Source organism: Ricinus communis, chromosome 1 (assembly GCF_019578655.1).
Source record: "Ricinus communis isolate WT05 ecotype wild-type chromosome 1, ASM1957865v1, whole genome shotgun sequence".
Classification (NCBI taxonomy): domain Eukaryota; kingdom Viridiplantae; phylum Streptophyta; class Magnoliopsida; order Malpighiales; family Euphorbiaceae; genus Ricinus; species Ricinus communis.
Window position 1 is genome coordinate 20,839,887 of NC_063256.1, and position 16,976 is coordinate 20,856,862.

Consider the following 16,976-nt stretch of genomic DNA (forward strand, 5'->3'; position numbering starts at 1 on the left):
ATGCCCAAATCTACTCTTCTATCAATTTCTATAAAATAAATATTAAATATTCTATTTTCTTTTGTTCTATCTCTTGCCCATACTCATATGACATGGTATCTAATACTTTTATAAAATCTAGAATTCAATTTTAAAATATTAATGAATATTACATGTCATATTAACTGGCCAGAGGTGAAAAAAAAAAAAATCAAGTATGCAACATTCCTATAATTGAATTTTCACTCTAAAATTTTTTGTGTACTCTAGTAGGACCTTTACATAAGGAATTGCAAGAGGTGCATATATTATAGAAGTCCCAAGGCAGATGTCTCAACCTTAAACAAAGCGCAGATGCTACTCGACTTTTTAGCCCAAAAATGGAAACTGGCAGGTGATGCTTTTGGGACAGTGCACATGATTGAACTGCCAGATTAGATTAAAGTAGCAGTGCCAGTGAAGAAGATCACTCCTCAATCGATCCAAGACAAAAAAAAGATTGTTGGTTTTCAACCTGAAATGAAATCTTTCAAAATCAAAGTAGGACCTCAAATTCATTCAAAATTAAGTAAACCAAAGGAGCGAGTGTAAAGGATCCAGGCGGGCGAACCGAATTTTATCGCATGTAACAAACTTCTCAGGTGACACTAATACGCAACAAAACCCAAAGAAGGTAAAAACTAAAAGGCCAAGTAAGGCATCTTTATCCTTCTCTCTTTCTGTATATGGATTTAAAAAAAAAAAAAAAATTTTGCATTTATTAACTTGTTTGACTCTTTCCTTTAGTTGGAAATTTTAGACAGGTCTTATATAAAGATTTTCAAATTTTTGAAATAAAAGAGATCCTTGTGAAGAAGTTGTTGAGTCCTACGTAAGCAAGTGGGTGACAGGGAGAAAGAGAGAGATGGGAGAGAAGGTTAAGAAATGGCTTGTTTCGTCAAAAGCGATAGTGAGCATGTTGATGGTGCAAGTGTTTGCAACAGGAGTGCAACTACTTGCCAAAGTAATCCTCAACAATGGAACATTCGTGTTCGCACTCATGGCTTATCGCCATGTCGTTGCTGCTCTTTGTGTTGCGCCATTTGCTTTGTACTTTGAAAGGTCTAACCTTTCCTTTCTCTTTGATATATATTTTCTTTGTTTATAATTTTGTTTCTGTTTGTTTAATGTTTTTTTCTTTTGTATATTTACAACTGTTATTCATATCTTTTGTTACTGTATATGGCTGCAGAGGTATCACAGAAAAGCTAAGTTGGCTGGCTTTCTTTTGGTTATTCCTCAGCGCTTTATCTGGGTAAGCAAGTTAATGTATTTGTTCTAGTTTCGAACTTACCAAAAGTGGACTTTTTATCTAATTTGATTTTCTTTTTCAAAATTCAAAATTTGTTTATAAAAAAAAAAAATTCAAAATTGAATTATATATGTGATAGTTTGTTATTGAACATTCCTGAAAGGAACTTTTTAAATTGATAAGTATAATTATCACATTATAAATCAATTATATATTCTAATTTTTATATTTTCTTATCATAATTTAAACACGTGCATCCTATCCCATCTGGGCCAATGTATTCTGCAGTGTGCCACATGCTAATAATAGGCCAATTTGTTCTATTGTGTTCCATGTTCTAGGAAAAGGCATGGCACATATATTAGTTTAAGTGCTAGAATTAAAAGATTATATATTGATTAGCCCATTTGCTTTATTGTGCGACATGTGCTAGTAATAGGCCCGACATATATTAGTTTGGACGTCACAGTAAAGTATTCTTCGTTGATTAAATACAAAAATGTATGTGTCTAAGGATTAATTAGGTATGAAGGTTAAAGTGTATGAGTTATGATTTGGTATAAAGTTCAGAGTGTAACTAAAAGTTAAGACTTGTAATTTTGATTGCAGAAGGTACGAACTTTAAGAAAATTTACCCTTTAATCAAAAACAATTTTAATGAGGACTAATTAGTTAAGAAAGTAACTTTAATTTCTAGTCATTCAAATTGCAATATTGCAAATGAACTTTAATCAAAATTTGAGTCATTTGTTTATTTATTTACTTTACTTGTTTACATAAATAATTTATGTTATATAATGAAATTGATTTAAGTATTGTCAATATATTCTGATATGAATTTTAAATATCTTATATTTGAATAGAGATATAAAATATAATTTTAATAATTATTTTATTTATTTATTAATTTAATATGTAAATAAGAATATATATTTAAAATAAATAAAATTACTTTTTAACTATTAACTATCCACAAGTTGAAAATATAGAATAGGATTAATATTATTACGGCATGCGATGCAGGATCTCATTGGCTATGGGATTATTTTATTACGGTGTTCGGGACACAACAGCTACATATGCTGTCAACTTTCTCAACTTAGTTCCAATACTCACTTTTGTCCTCTCCACAATTACGAGGTACCTTTTTTTCCTTTTCATTTGCGGTCAAGTAACAAAAGATATTGTTAATAGCTACTGTGTTTCCCCAGTAATGGGCGTGTCGTAATGAAGTTATTTATATGCAGAATAGAGAAATTGGGGTTGAGGACACCAGCAGGCAAAATCAAAATTTTAGGTGCAACTTTGTGCATTGTAGGGGCATTAACATCTGGGTTTTACAAAGGAAAATCTTTTCATATTTTTCATCATAATTTACATCGCCATGTAGACATCAAGGCATCAAATTATCATTGGTTACGTGGGTCTTTCCTGCTCATTGCAAGTTGCTTGTCCTATGCTGCATGGTACATATTGCAGGTATACTATAGAATCCACTAGTAATACTTATTGTTCTTTTATTAATTATCCTGATATTCAAATGATCTGCTGCTATTAATTATATAAAGTATATGCCAATGACCCCTTAGGTTAATTGTTAAGTGCGAATCACCCATAACCAAAAGGTGATGGGTTTAACTTTTATCACCTCCAAAACTTTTTCTTTTTTAAAGTATTAGGTAACTATAGGTTTTATAATTGGTCCTACTAGAAATGGAACAGTCCTGTAAGCACGACCCATATTAATATGGAATCCGCATAGTTTCCCTTCCTGTTATATAAATATTAGAGATATATATATTAAAATCTTCAAATAAAATATCATTTCAGGATTTAATAAAATTGGAAACATGTTTATTATACAGGACCTTAAATAATTAATGATGGGTTTTGCGTTTATATTATATATACGAGTAGTTATATTAACTTGTATAATTTGTAGGTAAAGTTGATCAAGGAACTCCCACTAAAGTACTGGGCGACAATGTTAACTTGCATTATTGCCGCCATTCAATCTGCAGTAATAGGGCTATGCTTAGACAGAAGTAAGGTTGCGTGGAAGTTAGGATGGGATTTACAGCTAGTAACTATATTATACTCGGTAATCTTTAGACTTATCTTACATATTAATTAATCTCCTCAAGATATTATGGTTTGATGTTTCAAACATTTTATCTATATTTTTGCAGGGAGCATTGGGAACGGCTGCAACATTTTGCTTGATCTCTTGGGCAGTCGAAAATCAAGGCCCTACTTATCCTTCTATGTTCAACCCGCTTACACTAATTTTTGTGGCCATTCTAGAAGCTCTCATACTTGGTTCAGAGATTAATGTTGGCAAGTATGATTCTCCTTTTCTGTCTCTTTGTTTAATAATTTTTGAAAATAAACCCTTATTCGTAGTCTCCGTTACATTAAGTATATATTCTTAATTATAAATTACGTTGTTAGATGAGGGTCTTGTTACAGTATGATATTATATATGCTTCAAAATATATATTAGTATTATGATAATAATATAAATTCTTACTGAATTTTACATTTAATTTAATTTTGACCATAAAATTTTAATTTGTGTTATTTTAAATATTCAATTTTAATTTTGGTCACAATTAGTCCCCTTGCAATAAAAGATTGACATCTTATTTTTCTCTCTTAATTACTTTTATCTAATTGGTTATTTTTGTCATGCATTAATTTTTTAATTTGTAAAATAACTAAATTAATACACAGTTAAAATTAAATGATTGAAGTGAAATATTAAAATTTTATAATTAAAATAAAACTAAATATAAAATTCAATAATTATTTATATTATTATCTTATTAATATTAGATCGTTGAACTACTTATTTTCCTAATGACATGCAGCTTGGTGGGGATGGTTTTGATCGTTGTTGGTTTGTACTCCTTCTTATTGGGAAAAAGGACAGAGATGAAAAACTTGCATCAACCAGATGTGGAAGCCATCACATCAATTACTAAATTCCAAGACACAAGAATACAATTTACTACTGCTGATAGTATCACTAATGTGGAATTAAGTCTCAATAAGAGCATGGCAAAGCCCTAACGGCATGGTAGAAATACTTATGTACTAGAAGTAATCCTCATCAAGAGAAGTGAAGAATACGAAAGGAGGAGAAAGAGAGGAGAAAAAGAAAAGGAAAAAAAGAAAATATAATAAATTGTCTTCATAAACTTACTATTTGTAATAAATGATTTCAAGACCTTTAAATATGTCTACTTTATTGGATCTATTATTCTCCTTTTAATTGACTTTTCTAATTCCTTTATATTATGCTTTTAAAGTCCTACATATTTACTACTAGTTTTATATGCTTTTATATATTTATTTGCTTTCATTCTATTTATCGTTTTGCTGTTGAATTTTGAATTCGGGTCAATTCACAATGAGTGCTAAATTCAGGTTCAAGTTAAAGAAACAAAGGTAATTATCAAATGGTAGTTACCATATAACTTTCAAATGAAAGTTACATAAGAAAATTCTCTATATAAAGAGAATGAAATAATATGAATATAAAATTTCACCACATATTTAAAAAAATATATAAAAGAACAAAAGAAAATCTCTTTTGATTTCTATACACAAGAATAAAGGGATTTAGTTTGCGAATCATGAATGTCTTTAGTTTGTGATTACATGCCACAACCGATGGTCAATTTGCGATTCAAATCCCTTCCGCTTCTATAATTTACGAATTAAATTATAAAATGTAATTTTATCATTAAATGTATCTAAAGAAATTAGTTTCCTTCATTATGAATATATGAACTTTTCCATATGCTTAAAAAATGTTAGATTTCGGATCCGTGTCGGCCTATAATGGATTGTAAATCTGAGTCCAAATTAAAGAAATAAAGGTAACTACCAACACATAACTTCCAAATGGAAGTTCCATAGGAAAACTCTATATAAAGAGAATAAAGTAATATGAATATAACAACAATCTTTATATATGTCTTGAAAAGAAACATAAACAAGTAAAGAAATCTTTTCTTTTAATTTCTCTCACTAGAATAAGGGGATTTAGGTTGTGAATGGTAGATATTTTCCATTTTTGTTTACATTTCACGACGTATTATCAATTTGCAATTCAAATCGCTTCCATTTCTGCAATTTACAGATTTAGTTATAAAATATATTTTTATTAAGGATGATCCTATTTCCACAACCTATATTGTTAATCTACAATCTTATTAAAATTTTATTAATTGAATAGACTATAACGCTCTTTGATTAATTTTTTATTTATTTTTATGCCTTTTAATATTGGGGTCGCGCGTACCAAAGTGCCTTTAGCGACTACGATACTGTAAGACTTTTCAAACTAATCGAGAACACGCTAACTAATTACTGAGACTAGCGAGGAGATGTGAGTCGCCACCCGAGTAATTACAGGGACACTTTTACTAATAATAGTATTTCTCATATTCCATAAGAAAACTTACGCCACAGAGTCCAGAGATGGATCCGTAAGCCAATTTCTATATTTGTGTATATTAGTCATTAATTTTATTGTTTAACAAATTATTCCCATAAATGTAAGCAATTTATATACAGGTATACCAGATAATATAATATACATAATATACCTATGTCTAGCCCATTTTTATCTAAGCCCAGCCCATATTAGAATAGTTAGCTTAATTTACTAGTCAATTATATAAATATAACTTACTTAGTCTATTCTAATTACATGTTATGCTCAATATTTTCAGTCTTTAGACCTAATTAACTACTCATTATTATGAGGCCCATTCAGTGTGATCCTAATTTTAATTAAGTCCAAGCCCTAACTAAACATGCCAAAGCCCGCTAAGTCTCTATGGATTCTAAGGTTTTAAGCCCAATTAAAGTTGATTAGCCTATTAGACTACTAGATTCATCTTGGATCAGTTTTTAACCCTAAGTCTTTGAGACTCATTTTAGTTAATCAATCACATAGTCATATATTTAATAAACATACAATAAACAAAAGAAAAACAAAATAAATCAGAAAGTAAAACCTAATTATTACAACCTGCCTATAACTACGATTGCGAAAAGAAAACGACTTAAAAAACTATACAGAGGCTAAAAATACATCAAAAATTGTAAAAAAAAATTAAAAATTGGAGGCTGCCTTGAACAACCATCACCTCTATATGTAGAGCCGATCCGCTCAACCCAGAAGCCAATTGGCTCTCATTAAGCTGATCGGCTCTAGAGTTCCAAGCTGGCTTTCGTCATTCATCAGTATATTTTTGCATCCCTAGAGTCGAATTTCACATGCACAAATAGTATAATTCAATTAGAATAAAAAGATAAAAATATTAAAAATGAAAATTACAAAAATCAACTGAACAATCAAAACCCTAAATTGACAAAAATCCTTAGTGCAGTAAATTAACATATGGCAAAATCAATCAACGAAATCTTATTTAATAGGCTTAATTACCAAATCATAATAAAAAAAACAGATCCAAACATTAATCCTATAACATATATCTAACTAGATCTAAAACCTTAATTGGCAAAATATCATATTTCAAAATCCTAAGTTCTCATTATCAGAATGAAAATCCAATAATCATGCATATTTACCAAAAACTCTAATCTACTCATACTTTTCATTGATTAAGATTCTAATCATGTTTCTAAAAAGAAATAATCAAAAAGAAAACAAAAGAGGAAAGAAAGAACCGATTTTATGATGATGGTGCATGTATGATTGGAGGAATCCTTAGGTTGTCACCGTGAATGTTGGATCTGCGAGTCTTAGGTGATGAAGATGTAGTTGAATTGAAGATCGGATAGGAATCCAGTGCTAGATCTGGCTTAGAGAAACCTTATGTCTACTAGAAATAGTTTCCAAAAAATAGGTTCTTTTTTCAGTGGCTTGTTTCCTAAAATTATTCTTTCTTAGTGGCTTGGATCTTCTAATGTCAAACAATATCGACAATACTTTTCTTTCTTTTCTCTCTGGATTCTCTCTCTGTTTTTTCTTTCTCAGTGTCTCTCAAATATTAATCTCACTTACTGCCAATTTTCAGTTTTTGAGCCTCCCCAAAATCCTAAACACCTCCTTTTGTTTATAGAGTTAAGGTTTCAAGAGAAACCCTAATGGAAGCAGTAGTTTTTTAGTAATATCGATAAATATCCCATTTTATTTTTAAAATTTAAATAATTATTTGATAAAAATAATGACTATCATCAAGTAAATCTTCTAAAATTTGTGTCTGGATGTGAAATCATAAAAAAGACGACGTCGTAGTGCAAAAATCCAAATCGGCTCTATATAGAAATCGTCAGAAAAAACGATGTCGGAGTGCAAAAATTCCAATCGGATCTCCGTAGAGTCGATTGGAATTTTGCACTCACGCCATTTTTTCTGACGATTTCACATCCAAATATAGATTATGGAAGAGCCGATTGGCTCTATATAGAGGATCTTTGAAAATTACAATTAGGTCCCTAAATTTTAAAACTGCCATTTTGACCCTTAAACTTAATTTTTTCTTATAATTAGGTCCAAATTGATTTCAAAAAGGCAATTCCAGCTGGATTACTCTCTACCCTAGCCTCAGATTCGCTTGTCATTCACCTCTTGAGACCCAAGAAGACAGTAACTTTCATTTTTTCCTTGATATCTAGATCTAGAAAAAGGATGCTGAAAGCTGCCCCTGATTTGTCAAAATTTATAAGCATGTAAACGTGTTAAATAAATAGAGACAAATTTTAGACATAAAAAATACGGTAAAAGGTTATATCAACCGTGGAAACCACGCCTCGTAAGCTCAAACTTTGGTTACTGATTCAATGTGGGCCTACGCCCGCTTGAGTTAAGGACTTCGCCTGCTTAGGTTGAGGACTTCTCTCCACTAGGGATCTGAGGACTTTGCCTGCTTTTCGAGAACTATGTCTGCTGGAATTAGGAGCCACACCCATGGAATTGGGAGCTGCGCCTGTTGAATTGGTGATTGCAGAGACTTCCCTCTAGCTTTTTTTCCATTCTAGGAAATAATTTGCTGCTTCGGGTCAATTTGATAATTTTTCATTTTCGGTTGCTTAGATTAAAATTTCCCACCTCTAGGCATAATTTGATTTATTTTGATGCTTTCCGGAAGCTATACTAGCATTTGGCCCATTTAGGGACTAAAATGTAATTTCGTTGGGTCAGGGACCAAACTTATGATTTTTCAAAAATTTCCCTCAGGGTGTCAATCGGGCTTCTATGTTTCTTTTGCAGACCTGTACCAACTTTTTGGCTAAAACTTGATTTTAACAGGTCGAGGACCTAAATGATATTTTTACCCCTTCCTTAGGACATTATATATAAGCTTATATCCACTCTTCTTTCTTCACCTGACCCATTTCCTTAGTTTTTGCTCTAAAGCTCTTTTTGTTCTTTTTTTTTTTATTTCTCATTCAATTCTTAATTGTTTTCTGCAAAATCAGTCTTAAAATGGTAAGTTCTTTTAGATTCGCTGGACGCACTCTAGTGGCACCAAATTGGGAGTTTTTCGCCCTAATTTTTGTCCAAAATGATATTGGGCTTGTGAAAGGAGAAGAGATTCCTCTTCTAGCAAAATTAAGCATGCACCGCACTTTTCGAGCCGTTGGAGAGGTAATTTCTTGGATTAAACTTCATTTTTTGCAACTTAGAAACTTGGTATACGTGTTATTTACTGAAAATACATGAAAAATCGCAAGAACTTAAGAAAAGTTCCAGAACCCTAGCTTGTAGAGCCGATCAGCTGTATTTAAGCCAATCGGCTGTGTGTACAGCCCATTGGCACGCAGTGTCAATTGACTTTATGTAGAGCCAATTCGGCTCTACACATTGCAAATCGAGTGTGCATAGGCCGAACAAAGGCTTTTTAGGGCTTTTTATGAAAAATAACACCATATAGACATATACTTATCTCTTCGAAGTATTTTTGTATGCCCATAATGTTCAAATACCTGTCTTTTACCTTTTAGAGTGATGTGGTATCTATCCGGTTCGCCAAAAATCTCTATGATGCGCGTGAGTGGTTTGATGAGCTTCCTAGCTCAATTTAGGCCAGGATTTGGGATACTGGCTTTCGTCAGTTTGTGGCCACACTTCCTTCGGTTACTGGGTAAGTTGATCACACTTCAGTCTATGCTTTGAGAGGTGGATGGATAGAACTTATAGTTTCCACACCCTAGTTGGTGAGCTGACTCTCTCTCCCCTTTCATTTTCTAGTATTACTGCATCGATTTCTTTGGCACGCTTGTGCCCTTCTACGATGCGATCCACCATCAGCATTCTGATGCTTAAGAGCGCTTCATCATTGACTTACTCGGGTACTTGCCGATATTCAAGGACTCGTAATGCATTATTTACCTGTGATCCCTTTCCACTACTGGGACTTCATTCCTTAGAATGCTTAGGAAGTTGACTAGATAACCCAAGCTTTTCTAGTGTACCTCTTTGATACGACCTTGTTCAGCAATTCGAAGAACTCTCTAAACTTTCATTATCTAGCTCCTCTATGTGACTTAGACCAAGTCTCTTCTTACGACTGGGGGTTTGCAGCTCTTACGTATCTATATCATCAGATGGATGTCACCATCTGAGGTAGTAAGAGGATTTGCGGCTTTGGCATGCAATCCACGTAAGTTTCTCTGACTCTTTTTCTTTAGTTCCTTTTTTATATAGATATCGTGCATGCTGATATTTATTTCTGCAGGTTTGGGCCTTGGAGATCAACCTTTTGGTGGGTTCACAGCCCATCTGCACTTCATGGGCTTTTCCATGCTTGAGACGCTAGGGCTTGAGTAGGACTATCATGCTAGAGTGGTCACAGGTCCATGTGCATCACACGTGGATCAATAGCCTGACATGGGACATGGTAAAAACAATTCATTAGTCATATTCATGCTTTATTTTTACTGTTACTTACTTTTCTAGCTTGCAGATTTGGAGTGATTGGCTAGGAGCGTGATGCGCGCTATCCGCACACGGTAAAATGCACCGATCGTATCAAGTAATATAATGATGAATAAGAGTATCATTTCACTGGGGACCTAATTGTGAGTACTAACTTTGATCATATACTAATGTTTAGCAATCAAAATGTTGTTTGAATTTAATTATATTTAAAAGTAAAACAATCTTGAAAATAAAAATTAAAATAATTGGTAAATTTATCAAGGATAAAGCCTATTTAGGTAGTGAATCCCCCTAATAAGTTAAGTATTTCATGAACCAAACAATAATTAATTCAAATCAAGAGTTGAGTTGCCATTCCACAAAATTAGGTTTAACCCTTTCTCAAGTGATTAAACCCCTAATTCTTAAGAGGAGGGAGAGGAATCTCTTCTGAAAGCCACTCATTTAGGTCATGCATTAAGATTAAGGAACTATTGAACCAAAAGATCTTGCAGATTTATCTCTAGTATCCTGATCAATCCTTAATCTCTAAGATGTGCTCACTTCATAAATAGTTATCTTTAATCAATTTATAAAAACAAATCCCAATAAGTACATCAACTTATCATTTGAAATAGATAATTAAGCAATCAAAGGGACAAAACAACTCATAGAAAAGATTAATTGCATTAACTTTGAATCAGTCCATACAAAACAAATTAGAGTTCATCAAAAACCCAAATAGCAAGAAAATTAGTTCATAAATATTACAATAAAGAAATAAAGATTAAAAAAAGAAGATTTCAAACTATTCATGGAAGAGTAGAGATGAAAATATTCAAGCTTGAAGCTTCAATCTTGGAAAGCAATAAAGGAAATGATGTTCTTCCTTGAGAATTAACCAATCAAAACCCTAAAGATGAAAGGAAATGAAGTTTCTAAGTGTTTCTCTCTCTAGAAATGATAATATAATGGAACTCCCCTAAAGAAAACCTAAAAGTTCCTTTTAAATAGTGTGCTTTTAAGTACCACATAGGGGCCACACTTGCACCACACGGCTGTATGGCATCCTTGGCTAAAATTCATTCTTGAAAATATCCTCTATCCACATAGGAAGGGGACACGGGCATGTCCTCTTCATGTGTCATATTTTGGACAATCTGTAATTTTTCCCATCTCACACGGAAAGGCCACATGGGCATGTGCCTCCCGTGTATTGCACTTGTTCATTTGCCAATTTTCGCACTTCACACGGGAAGGTTCTTCCCATGTCATGCCCGTGTGGTACTCTTTTCCTTGATAATGAAGTGCTCCTTTGCTGATTTTGTTTTTGTATTTCAAAGCAAAACTCCCTCTTATCATGTAAGCTTGCCTAGTTTCTAAAAAGAGCTGAAAAAAACTCTAACAAACAAATTAAACTCAGTTTAAGATGAAATCAAGGTAAAACAAGATTCAAAAGTAAGTGCTTCTAGCACTTATCAAATCCCCCCATACTTGAGCAATTGCTTGCCCTCAAGAAAATTGAATAAAACCAAAAATAAAGAAATGACAAACTTTGTCTTTAACAAATAGATATCAAATAATATCAAGGTTAATCATTCATATCATCGCAGCCTAGAATCGCTAGCCATTAAACGATCCTTAGACCAAATACCAACGTCTTGGGTAGTCTCATAATAGGAAGCAATGAGAATTTAAACCTTGACATCTAAAGTTAGGAAAATAAGCATTCTCTCCAAATAACCCAAAATTTCAAAGAAAATAGAGATAAAGATTTCCCTCCTAAGCACAAAATAAATTATCGCGAAATGCAATTACTTATGTCTCATTTTTCTCAAAGATTTACCCATATTCGAAATTGCAGTCTCTTCAATAAAATAATATTCATTAACTCAGTATATCATGCCATTGCGTATCAAAATACGAGTCATGCCATAATTTAGAAAGAAAATATATTTAAAGATTTATGGGATGAGTGGCTCAGTAGAACCCTAACCCAAAATGCTAATAGCCTTTTGGCTCTTTTATTCCAATATGTCTGGCGGCTAGAGAGCGAAGCTCAACTAGGATCCTTACATCCAGCCTGGACTCTTGTTCCCCAATTAAGCCAGCGCCTAGAGAGCCATGCTTGACCAGGGACCTTTCTCCGGCAGCCCAACTTTCACAGCCCAGAGAGTTATACTCGACTAGGGCAAAATCCAAAAATAACCTTTGTTACCTATCTCTGATTATTACCGGTGCACACACAGTCCTAATGCAACCCATCAGGTGGTATATTCTACTGTCATCTCATCCCAAAGTTACAATCATAACATATATAAAAAAAATCATAAATAGACTATTCATAGGTAACATAATTAATTTGATTACATACTGAGAAATAAAGTTTAGTAATATCGGGTAAAGCAAACATGCAAAGTATCTGTAGAGATAATAGTAATAGTATTAAATAACATTATTTAAAATATCGTAAATAATGAGGTAAATTAACTAATAATAATATTAGTATTATTCGCAATGATTATCAATTAAATGAAGTTTATTTATAATAACGATAATGATAATCATACATAAACATTAAACATTAAGTATCACATGAAATCTAGACATGCCAAAGTAAAATGATTATATGACTTTAACTCACTGTTCTATCACGCTCCGCAGTGCGCTCCTACACCTCGGGTGGAGCTGGCAGGATGAACGGATTATCTGTTATGAAAACACTCAGTTAATAGACATTCTAAAATTTCTCTAGGCTTAGACCCCTAAATTAGACTGTCCAAAAATATTTCAGACTCGAGAATTCTGTCGAAAATTCGGCAGAACCTCCTCTAAAATATGAACATTTACCCCCGTATAGAATCTACTAGAAACACTTCAAATATTCTGCGATTAATTAATGGGAGTCGGGCCACCAAAACTGCATTATTTTTTCTGACTTCGCAATACACTACAAATCACAATTGATTTTATATTATCCATAATTGATAATTAATAGCAATATTTTTCTAAGATTATAACATACTTTTTGAGGTCCAAATAAATTTATACCGAGCCGAAATTTCAATATTTCGTGCGTTCGGAAAACACCAGGGTCCGAAAGCTAGTCCTGCCAACGGTGTCGAAATTTGAATCTGGAAGCGCCTACGTGAAGCTTGAGTTGCAAAGAGTCTGAAAACATAAGAGTTTCAGCAGGAAACTCGCCGGAAGGCACTAGATTGGGGCCGAAAAGAGGATGCTCCAGTAAAGCTCCTCTGAAGCTGCCGGAGGAGGAAATCGGCGGGGGAGACTTGTTCCTAGGGTTTTCAGGGGTGAGGAACTCGAATCCAGTGTCGGATGGCTGAATGGACATCGACAGGAGGCTGAAACGGCGATGACAGCTCCCTTTCCTGAGGCGACGGAGGAGCGGGGCAGTCTGCAGAGTGAGGAGGGAGAGGCGGTGGCGGCAGGCGAGGGAAGCGGCTGGGAGAGAAGGGGAGGAAGAGGGAGGAAAGGGAGGAAAGGAAAAAGAAAAGAGAGGAGGAGGAAGGAAAGAAAAAGGAAGGAAAATATTTTATTTTATTATTATTATTAGTATTATTATTATTATTTTTTTGGGTATTACACTACCATACAATCCTCATCAAATATACAGTCAACATCCTTCTCCAAAAGTCTAGTAAGATGTCTAGCTATTTTAGAGAAGCCTTTAATGAACCTACGGGAAAAACCCGCATGTCCAAAAAACTTCTAATAGCTTTGATAGATGAGGGAGGTGGTAATTTCTCAAAAGTCTCAATCTTGGCTTCTAACACCCTCCTATACCATAAAATGGCATTTTTCCCAATTTAGCACCAAATTAGTCTCCTCGCATCTTATCAATACTTTCTCTAAATGCTCTAGACATTCTTCAAATGAATTTCCATGGACAGAAGAGTCATCCATGAAAAGTTCCATAATATCCTCAACCAAGTCATCGAAGATAGCCATTATGCACCTCTAGAATGTGGCTGGTGCATTACGCAATCTGAATGGAATTCTTCTGTATGCAAAGGTTCCACAGAGGCATGTGAACGTGGTCTTTTCTTGATCCTCTAGGGCTATTGGAATATGAAAATATCCCGATAAACCATCCAGAAAATAGCAGTACTCATGCCCTGACAATCTCTCTAACATTTGATCAATGAATGGTAAAGGCAAATGATCTTTCCTCATAGCATCATTCAGCTTCCTATAGTCAATGCACACTCTCCATCCTGTCATAGTTCTTATTGAGATTAGCTCATTATTTTCATTTACTAGAATTATCATGCCTCCCTTATTTGGCACTACTTATACTAGGCTTATCTAAGAACTGTCTGAAATGTGATAGATAATCCCAGCATCAAGGAGCTTAATCACGTCATTCTTCACTACTTCCTTCATGGTGGGATTAAGATGCCTTTGAGGTTGCACCACATTTTTGAACTCTTCTTCCATAAGAATCTTATATGTGCAAAAGGAAGGGCTGATTCCCTTTGTATCTACAATCTTCCAAGCTATTGGCCTTTGCCTCCTTCTTAAGACTTCCAATAGCTTAGCCTTTTGGTCATTCAGTAATATAGAACTGATTATTATCGGTAGCTTGGATCCTTTCATCAGAAAAGCGTACTCCAAGTGCTCTAAAAGTTGCTTGAGGTCCAAAGAAGGAGGATCTTCAATGGAAAGCTTCATCCTTTCCTCTTTTAGCATCTCTATAGGCTCGAAAGATTGCTTTCTCGTTGGCCTTGCAGCCTCAAGGTAGGCTAGCTGTTCCAAAGCTCTTGGCATCTCACATTTCTCATGTTCCTATGCTAACATAACTCCAAAAGATCTTTACTAATAATAGATGAAACACATTTCATAATCTCATGCTCAATTCTATCATTACTAATATCCATGTCATCAAGTACATGCAGATGTTTCATGGCGTTAGGGATCAGAAACGTAACGTGCTCTTCCCCTACCCTAATAATATTACCATCATGAACATCAATGATGGCCCTAGCTATAGCAAGAAAGGGTCTTCCTAAACGAAGGGAAACCTCAATGGATTCATCCATATCCATAACCACAAAATGTATAAGAAAAATAAACTCTTGAACCTTTACTAACAAGTCCTTAATGATACCCCTAGGGTATACAACAGATTTATCAGCCAATTAAATGCTCATAAGTGTTGGTTTAGGTTCTGCCCACCCTAATTTCTTAAACAAATTATAAGGCATAACGCTAATGCTAGCCCCAAATCAGCAAGTGCATTATCAACATTTAGATTACCAATAAAGCAAGGAATAGTAAAACTCCTTGGCTCTTTTAGTTCTTTAGTAGTCTCCTTTAAATGATCGTTGAACTCTTTTTTGACAGTTGCACCATTTATATTTCCTCAAGCTTCCTTTTGTTAGAGAGGAGTTTCTTTAAGAACTTAGCATACTTGGGCATCTGCAATAGAGCTTCCACAAAAGTTATGTTAATATGAACTACTTAAAGAGTTCAAGAGACTTATAAAACTGTGTATCCAATTTTTCCTTCTGAAGATGGGCTAGAAAGGGTATTTTGGTTTGATATTCCTTCACAAAAGGGGTAAGCTTGGGTTTTCCTCCTACTTTATCCTCGACTTTAGCCTATGTACCTTATTTTTCATCATCAACCTTCTCAGTCATAGTAGATTTCTTATCTACTTCATTCAGCTTAGTCTTTAATTCTTTAACACTTTGCAATATGATAACCTTAAGCTGCTCCTTAGGGTTAGCTTCTATGTTGCTTGGCAAACTTTCTTAAGCCCTTTCGCTCAAAAGCTTTATGATCTGCCCCACTTGATTCTCCAAATTCTGAATCGAAGCTTGCTGGTTTCTAAGAGCAATCTTAGTAGTTTGAAACCTTTTCTCAGACGTTAAGATAAACTTTTCCATCATCTTCTATAGATTACTCCTTCAAAAAGGAGCCTGCTGATGGTTTTGCTGCTGAAAACCTGGGGGTGGAGGTCTGGGAGCAACGTCACTGCAGGTGTTGAGTCCTTTTATCTCCTCCACTTTCCATGTTATGGACAACGGATCTTTCTTTAGAGGAGCTAGTGGAGTGCTTGAATGGGTATGACGAGCTCGAAGACCTCACCATCCAATCGTGACTGATGAACTACACCTACTTCATCCCTCTGTTGCTAGGGACTTTATCTCTTGGCGATGATGCCATTGTCCAGGTATTTCCTCGAATTCACTTAGAGTTTTTCTCTCTTTTTGTCATGTACTACTCTTTTATTCATTTATTTACAGCTTGTCCGCCAGCCTCCTGCTGCTCGTGAGCCGACTGAGGGACGATCCTCCTGACGCTCCAAGCCTTCTTATATTACAGGCTCATCTATTGGGTGACTTTCGAGGCACCTCCTACGGCCGTGTCTGACATGGTATCCATGTATTTTGTTCCCTCCTGATCCGATGGTTTCATACTCGAGCCCACTCGGCATGATGGAGCACCGACTCGCCATGGATTAGTATTTTCCTCCAAAGTTCTTTCCAAGCACTTGCACCCATGTAAGCTTATTCTTTTCTTCTATGTTTCCACCTCTTGATTTCCTAAAAGATTAGTGACATATATACAAATACAAGTTTAGAAGGATTAGTTCGAGCATGTACATCGGTTGTTCGGGGCTGCAAGGAGATAGTTCTTCGTCCTTGATGAGGATTGGCGGGTAAGGAAATGCAAGATGTATGCATGTATACATGAAATGTGCTAACTAATTCTCCTTTTGGGTTTCCATCAGAGGGACCACATGCGATTGCAAGGGCAGCTAGACAACTGGCAACGTTA

At 34.5% G+C, this 16,976-nt stretch overlaps 1 protein-coding gene across 5 annotated transcripts; it reads left to right on the forward strand.

Annotated features, from left to right (window-relative positions):
- The first annotated feature begins 312 nt into the window (after window positions 1-312).
- Window positions 313-4,557, forward strand: LOC8262269 (WAT1-related protein At5g64700). Of its 5 annotated transcripts, XM_048370889.1 has the most exons (9): window positions 320-652; window positions 766-1,080; window positions 1,211-1,273; window positions 2,294-2,410; window positions 2,518-2,567; window positions 2,661-2,749; window positions 3,213-3,371; window positions 3,460-3,611; window positions 4,141-4,557. In XM_048370889.1, exons 2-9 carry the CDS (start codon window positions 884-886, stop codon window positions 4,340-4,342), a joined length of 1,029 nt encoding a protein of 342 aa, XP_048226846.1. In that variant the 5' UTR covers window positions 320-652; window positions 766-883; the 3' UTR covers window positions 4,343-4,557. The 5 variants fall into 5 exon arrangements, with proteins under 5 accessions (XP_048226852.1, XP_048226849.1, XP_048226846.1 ...); XM_048370895.1 differs by lacking the exon at window positions 3,213-3,371 and having other exon boundaries at window positions 313-652; XM_048370886.1 differs by having other exon boundaries at window positions 325-671; window positions 2,518-2,749.
- Window positions 4,558-16,976: the final 12,419 nt, after the last annotated feature.